The following is an 8174-nucleotide window of genomic DNA, read 5'->3' on the forward strand; positions in this document are numbered from 1 at the left end:
GTCATTATAAGTTCTCTGTAGTCTGGTTATGATGGTGTTGCGTGTCTGTGCGTGTTGAGTGAGAATATAACAGTTAACCGAGCTCTCCGTCGATCGATGTCTCTGTGTTCGTCTATGTCTGTCTGCGTCTTGTCTTATATTCTGCTTTTTCTCGGTAAACGCGGAGTTGAGTGTGAACACACATGTAACACACATTACAGCACAGCACGTGACGCGCCGCTGCACGCTCTCGTGACTGTGAAAAGGTTGTTATGTATCCCGCAGAGCACTTCCGGTGGGGTTTTGTAACAGTGAGTGTGCGCGCTCCCGCCGGTACCGTAGAACTGATCACAGCACAGCCGAACCGCTCCGACAGTAAGAGCACACATCTACATTCACCATCACCTCTGTGTGTGTGTGTGTCATTTACTATCATTAAACTTGTGTGTGTTTTCTGTTAACTTTTCAGACCTGTTGTAGTTATATATATATATATATATATTGAATCAATGTACTGTAACATTTATTATATATGTGTGTGTTTATAATTTATTTATAAAATTCTGTTATTTATATTTCTATTATTTTATTTAAATGTGTTTATTTCTATATTATGTGCTATATGGATATATAATTAAGCACACACTTACTGGCCACTTTATTAGGTACACCTCACTAGTACCAGGCTGGACTTCAGGCTTCACCTTCAGAACTGCTTTAATCCTTTGGTCTCAGAGATTCAACAAGCTGCTGGAAATATTACACAGAGATCTTGCTCCATATTGACATGACAGCTAATAAAGTGGCCGTGTGTGTGTGTGTGTGTGTGTGTGTGTATAACAAATACATCATAAAATCATATTAATAATATTATTGCATAACAACACTTTATTGTTTGTATGTATATTATTGAATATTTAAATATGTAAAATACACATGATGATGGTGTTTACTGATGTTTTATTTGTTATTTTTTCATTTTTTATCAGAATATTTCATTGAAAGAAAAACTGAAAAACATGTTTCCATTCAAGTGTGTCTCTGTGTGTGTGTGTGTGTCTCTGTGTGTGTGTGTCTCTGTGTGTGTGTGTGTGTGTGTGTGTGTGTGTGTGGAGTGAAGATGTCCAGTGTGCGTGTGTCGGTGAGTGAGGCGCTGTGGGGAATGTGTGTGGCTGATGCGCTGTCGATGCCGGTACACTGGTACTACAACACAGCAGACATCAGGAGAGACTTCAGTGGCTGGATCCAGAGCTACAGGACACCACGACACACACACCCGTCCAGCATCCTGAGCCTCTCCAACACAGGTCATACACACACACACACACACACACACACATACACACACACACACACACACACACACCCGTCCAGCATCCCCAGCCTCTCCAGCTCAGGTCTCAGAGTGTGCACTAATGTTGGTGTGTGTGTGTGTGTGTGTAGCGGGCAGCGGGCGGTCTGCAGGATCTGCTGCTGCTGCAGTGTCAGTGGTGGGAAACGTGATTCTGCATGATAAGCTGAAGTTCTGGACGGCGCCGCGAGGATCAGTGCACTACCACCACGGTAACACACAGCAACACTGCAGGCAGGACGGATATCACAGACACATTATTGATCATATACACACATACTGATCATCCCAGTGCTGTATGCAGTGTGTTGTGCTGTATTTAGACATTTATGATGTGTTCTATATTCAGGAAACCACTAAACTATAAACTAGCATGTGCACTGGCTGTTCACAAATAAGCAGAGTGTTTGTGTGTGTGTGCGTGTGTGTGTGTGTGTGTTGTGTGTTTTAGATCTGCCCGCGGGTGCCAACACTCTGAATGTCCTGTGTGCTGTGCGTGCGGCAGGTGTGCTGTCCTCCGTCAGGTGTGTGTGTGATGCGTCTGCGCGCGCTGCTGTTCTGCAGGATTATGTGCAGTTCATGACCACGTCTGGATCACACAGAGACACGTACGCTGAGTCCTTCCACAGGGGCTTCTTCAGTGACTGGCAGCAGCTCAGACCCACAGCGGCCGCACAGGTGCACACACACACACACACACACACACACACACAAACACACACACACACACAAAAACACACACACACAAACACACACACGCACACACAAACACACACACTGTAGGTGTTGTTGTTACCATAGCAACTGTAGAATCACCACAACAGATCAATCACTGTAGCTGTTGTGTTACCATAGCAACTGTAGAATCACCACAACAGATCAATCACTGTAGCTGTTGTGTTACCATAGCAACTGTAGAATCACCACAACAGATCCATTACTTTAGCTGTTGTGTTACCATAGCAACATAAATTAAAGTAGTTTACTATAGTATGTCTGAAAAGCACTCTGCAGCGTTTATCATTAACTAATTATTATATATGCATATCTTTTAATGAACATAACTAATCAATAAATGAAACGGCGCTGAGCTGATATTAACACAGAAGTGTTCACAGGTCCTGGAGTTTGCAGAGCGGCGCTCCACACGCATGCTGACAGCGGCCCGCGCGGATGATCAGCTCAACGCCATCGGCTGCCTCCCTATGGCCATTCCCTTCATCCTGCTGTCTGCCACAGCCAATGAGGACCAAGCAGTGAGTCACATGACATCATCATCATCATCACCCAGAACACCAGAGCTAGTCCACTAATATAGTGCACTTAGAGGAGTGAGTGAAGCGAGTGAGTGAACTGGAGCACTACTGAGTGCACTTAAGGGTGTGTTGTGTTACCTTCATCTTCTCTCTCAGACGCTGGTGTAGTTCTTCATCACTTCTGTCTGTAGTACTGAAGCAGTCACACACACACACACACACACACACACACACACACACACACACTGCATTCATTAATAAGAGTGTATTTGGAGACTACACTGACAGGCTGGTGCTTTAGACGCACATCTAGTGGGTATTTTCTGTCGAGTGTGCACAGGGTTGTAGACTCATTATTGCAGTGCATTGTGGGATTGATTGAGTGCACTTCAGAATGTTCATTTGGATGATTTGAGACACAGCCCACACTAATCTCAGAGTAAAGCACAGCTGAGGAGTGACGGCTCTGCTCTCCACCACACCATCATGCAGGGTTCACTACCAGTCAATGGCTCATCGCATGTGTGTGTGTGTGTGTGTGTGTGTGTGTGTGTGTGTGTGTGTGTGTGTGTGTGTGTGTGTGTGTAGGTGTCTGCCGCGGTGGAGTTTGTGAAGCTCACTCACCCTCACCCTGCGCTGGAGCCGCTGGTGTGTGTGTACGCGCGTGCTCTCCATGCAACACTGAACGGAGCGTGTGTGAAGCAGCAGGCGGAGGCGGCGCTCAGGTCACCTGTGCTGAACACCTGGAACACCTGTCAGAAATTCATACAGCAGGCGGAGAGGTCAGTTACACACACACACACACACACACACACACACACACACACCTGAATAGACATGAATTTACACACACAATCACTCACTCACACACTTTCTGACTCAATATCTTTGTTTGTTTGTGTGTGTCCATTAGTGGCAGTGAGTGTAAAATCAGTGTAACGTGTGTGTGTGTGTGTGTGTGTGTGTGTGTGTGTGTCTGCAGGTGTGGAGCATCAGCCGAGGAGCGTCTGCAGGTTCATCAGCGCGCAGTGGAGACTCTGGGCCTCGCCTGCTACACACCAGGTCACACACACACACACACACACACACACACACACACACACACACACACACACACACACACACACACCTAAGCAAACAGAGTTCCCATTTTGCAGCAGTGTGTGTGTGTGTGACTGTGTAAACCTTGTATTGCTTATGTTATGAGGACCAAATGTCCCCACAAGTATAGCAATATCAGTACATTCTGACCTCATGGCATTTTTGGTGTGTGATTGTCAGTGTGTGTGTGTGTGTGTATGTATTGTTCAGGTTCATGCGTAAGACTGTTTGTGTGTACAAATATATGACTCTGGTGTGTGTGTGTGTGTGTGTGTGTGTGTGTGTGTGTGTGCAGGAGCGTTCAGCAGCCTCTTCTATCTGGCCTACAGTTTTCATGATGACGTGGTGGAGGGAATCCTGACCAACACCAACTGTGGAGGTGTGTGTTTCTGTCTCTGACTCAACATCTGTCTCTGTGTGTGTGTGTGTGTGTGTGTGTGTGTGTGTGATTCCCTCTGGATATCTGATCTGATTGGTCATTGGTCAGTATCAGCTGATTAATCCTGTGGTCACTCCAGTTGTTTGAACGCTTGTAGAGATCCTCCACACACTCGTTCAGTCATGTTTAGTGGAGTGTGTCTGACTGCAGTTCTGTGAGGGACTGATGTTGTTCTCCTGAAGCGCTGTGACACTGTTCCTCCAAACACACACAGCCTGAGAGTTTTAGCAAAAGCTTAATATATTAATATCTGTCATCTGCTTTATCTCATCATGAAAGCAGCCACAGAAGCTGGCATGGCGTTACACACACACACACACACACACACACTGAAGAACAGCGGCTCCTCCGGGGACTCCCATCATCATCATCATCATCATCATCATGTGTGTGTGTGTGTGTGTGTGTGTGTGTGTGGATGAGTGACTCATTGCAGGAGTGCCGCTTCCTCTCAGGCTGTTTCCCTGAACTGCAGTGGTGTACAGCACATGTCTGCTTTACAGTAAACTCTGTGCATTATTAATCCTCAGTCATCATCAAACATGACATGTGATTCTCAATAATTATTGGTTCAAATGTGATGTTAGAATGGAGAATCAGCACGACGCACAAACATAACTGTGTCGGCACGAGCAGAAGAAAGCAGGTGAATGAGAGCATGATCCCTCGCGTGAAGCAGACCGTGCCGGGAAAGTCAGCTGCTGCGACCGGTTCTCTGTAAAACACACTGGACTACAGCTGATGCTTGAGCACGTACAGCAGAGCTCCAGACCTCTTACATGTATTTGTGTAGGCAGCAGCGGACACTGCTTCACTAGTCTTTGAACAGGCCTAATGTTAACGTGCTCCTGTCATCACTCGCCGTGTCTCTCAGCAGTGTGTGTTAACACGCTTTCATTGTGTTTCTACAGTAACACTGCTTTAGGAGAGTAACAGTTCACTGCTGATCTGGGACCTGTAGCCAGGACGCTGTGTATGCATTGTTTTAGATGGCAATGATTATTTTAAAAATGTGAAAAACACGTTAAAGAAAGGTTTTGTTGACTAAGAAGAGCACGTAGCTTTATTCAGACACATTATTGAAGGCTGTGGCTGAGAGATCAGTGTTTATTCTTGGTGTGGTCAGAGATCAGTGTGGTAAAGCCTGAAAAGTTCTGTGACATTAAGTCTAATTGCAGAGCTCCACTACAGCCCATTCGCTCATCCACAACACAGAACAGGTGCCTGCATGTGGACACTACACACCATCTAATCAAGCCAAACTTCTGCATGATCAATATATTCTGCCAACAACACAAGTGTGGCTGGTGAACATGGCGAGTGGCAAGTCAAGGCCTGATCATAACCCGGTCAGCAGAGTTCACATCATTACTCAGAGCAGAGCAGAGCAGACTCCACACACACGCCTCAAACCCTCAAACCCTAATGCACCCTCAGTCACTTACTTCCTCTTCCACTCAGTCCCTTTATTAACAGGGGGCGCCACAGTGGAATGAACCGCCAACTATTTCAGCACGTTTTACACAGCAGATATTCTTCATGCTGCAACCCAGTAGTGGAAAACACACTCATTCACACACACACACACACACACACACACACACACACACACACACACACACACACACATACACTAGTGCCAGTGTAGTTGACCAGTTCCCCTATAGCGCATGTGTTTGGACTGTGGGGGAAACCGGAGCACCCGGAGGAAACCCACACCAACACGGGGAGAACATGCAAACTCCACACAGAAACACCGACTGACCCAGCCGAGACTCAAACCAGAGACCTTTATTCTGCGTCTATTGTGTATGTTGTACTGAGCGTGTGTGTGTGTGTGTTTGCAGGGGAGAACTGTAACCGTGGAGCAGCATTAGGAGCTCTTCTGGGTGCGCGGGCGGCTCACATCGGCTCCTCTGTCCCTCAGCACTGGAAGAGCGGCCTGCTGGACACACAACAACACACTGTTCACGACATCCTGCAGAATCTCAACACACACACTCCTGTCTGACACACTTCTGATATCTGTGTGTGTGTGTGTGTGTGTGTGAGAGAGAGAGAGAGAGCATGTGTGTGAGTGTGAGAAAGACTGTAATTGTCTGAATGTGTAGTGTGTGAGCGTGTGTGTGAGTATGAGTGTGTGCACGTGTGAGAGTGAGTGTGTAAGTGTGTGCGTCTGAGTACGAGAGTGTATGTAAATGTGTGTGTGTGTGTGCTGCAGGAAGTTCTGCCCACACGTGTGGTTTCCCGCCTGCTCTGTGTTGGTGTTTCTCTTCTTCTGTGTTTCTGTGACCCACTTGCAGAACACACACGTTCATTAGCTGACGTCAGTGTGTGTGTGTGGAGTGTACAGGATTGTAATCTCCACACACTGTAGAAATGTCCATAAATAAGCAGTTAACTGTGTTTTGTTGTTATTTTCCTTCATTATTGTTATTATTATTATTTATTTCTGCTCGTGTGTGTGTGTGTAGTATAGTGTGTGCAGTGCTGTATTGTGTGTGTTGGTGTTGTATATTACACTACAGAAAGCTTGTAATAAACTGCAGCACATTTACTGCAGTTTTACACACTTATTCCTCCAGATATTATTGATTATACATTATATTATTACTCAAATGTCAGTAAAGTCACTTTGTTAAACTGTAGAGTTGAATTTACAACATCAGAAGTGGACAGAGCAGATCAACATCCCATAATGCAGTTCAGCACCACACATAAACACTAAACACAGAATACAGAAGCTGCTCACTACTGGATATCGTCTACAGTGTGTGTGTGTGTGTGTGTGTGTGTGTGTGTGTGTGTGTGTGTGTGTGTGTGTGTGTGTGTGTGTGTGTGTGTGTGTGTGATTAATATCAGTGTTTTGAAATCCAGCATTCATCTTTATTGATTGTCTCCCTGCTCTGTCTGTAACTGAACTGCTGTATATGTTATGCGTGCAGACGCTGCTGTAGCTGATCTTCTGCAGTTCAGTCTGTTGTGTTGTAAATAGATGAGCTGAAGTGCTGTGATATTTAGATTTTTCTGTATCATTAAATGCAGTTGTAATCCTGCATTCATATTTCTTCCTTTTATAGGGCATTCGATCTTTAAACAGCATTCACATCATAACAGTCTCAATTCTGTTGTTTATTAATATTGTTATTTGCATGAACTATTGCACATTACAGTGTGGAGGCATATATAATAAATGATCTTTAGTTATAAATGAGCTGAAGGTTGTCAGTCTTTGATTTATGTTTGTTTTTAGTGCATCATTAAATGCAAAGGTCATTTTAAAATACCTCATTCATATTCATAATTGATCTATTGTATATTTTAATATGCATGCAGACGCTGCTATAAAGGATCTTTAGTTCCTGATTATTTGCTCTTATATACGGTTTAAGTCAGAATTATTCGCCCCCTTTTACTTGTTTGTTCTTGTTTAAATATTTCCCAAATGATGTTTCTCAGATTGAGGAAATGTTCACAGTGTGTCTGATAATATTTGTTCTTCTGGGGAAAGTCTGATTTGATTTATTTCCCTTTTAAGGTCAATATTATTAGCCCCATGTGTTGGAGAACAAATCTCTCTGTTAAACAGAAATTGGGGGGAAAAATAAACAGGGGGGCAAATAATTCTGACTACAATTGTATATATGGATATATTATACTATACACATATCCTCTGTTGTGTTGTAAATAGATGAGCTGAAGTGCTGTGGTCGTTTGGTTTTTTCTTTGCATTATTAAACGCAAATGTAATCTGCATATTAAATATTGCATTCATATTCATTATAGATGTTGTTATATCTTTAAACGTGCAGCTTATAAACAGGCTTCAGCATTCACAACACAACAGTCTCATTTTTATTTGAGTTAGCGAAGGCATATTACAGTGTGCATGCAGATGCTGCTATAAATGATCTGTTCAGGATGATCTGTTGTGTTGTAAATAAATGAGCTGAAGGATGTTAATGTTTGATCAGGTTTCTGTGCATCATTAAATGCGATGTTAATTTTATAACTCTATATTGGTTATGAGTGCACTGTAATTGATCTA

The 8174-nt window shown here is 44.0% G+C and overlaps 2 protein-coding genes across 3 annotated transcripts in view; one reads left to right on the top strand and one right to left on the bottom strand.

Moving 5' to 3' along the window:
• The window catches only part of setdb2 (SET domain bifurcated histone lysine methyltransferase 2), a 6948-nt gene extending 4173 nt beyond the window's left edge, over positions 1 to 2775 (bottom strand). The window contains exon 1 of the mRNA XM_087235235.1: positions 2725 to 2775. The gene's annotated coding sequence lies outside the window, so the exon portion shown is untranslated. The remainder of the gene's footprint in view (positions 1 to 2724) is intronic.
• LOC101885776 (uncharacterized) lies at positions 163 to 8089 on the top strand. 2 transcript variants are annotated; one of them, XM_087236584.1, is made up of 9 exons: positions 163 to 354; positions 645 to 1286; positions 1423 to 1542; positions 1782 to 2008; positions 2449 to 2586; positions 3175 to 3368; positions 3569 to 3648; positions 3983 to 4066; positions 5974 to 8089. In XM_087236584.1, the coding sequence occupies exons 2-9, from the start codon at positions 935 to 937 to the stop codon at positions 6135 to 6137; spliced, it is 1359 nt and encodes a 452-aa protein (XP_087092710.1). In that variant the 5' UTR covers positions 163 to 354; positions 645 to 934; the 3' UTR covers positions 6138 to 8089. The 2 variants fall into 2 exon arrangements, with proteins under 2 accessions (XP_087092710.1, XP_087092711.1); XM_087236585.1 differs by having other exon boundaries at positions 1100 to 1286.
• Positions 8090 to 8174: the final 85 nt, after the last annotated feature.

Source organism: Danio rerio, chromosome 1 (assembly GCF_052040795.2).
Source record: "Danio rerio strain M-AB ecotype USA chromosome 1, GRCz13ab, whole genome shotgun sequence".
Classification (NCBI taxonomy): Eukaryota; Metazoa; Chordata; class Actinopteri; order Cypriniformes; family Danionidae; genus Danio; species Danio rerio.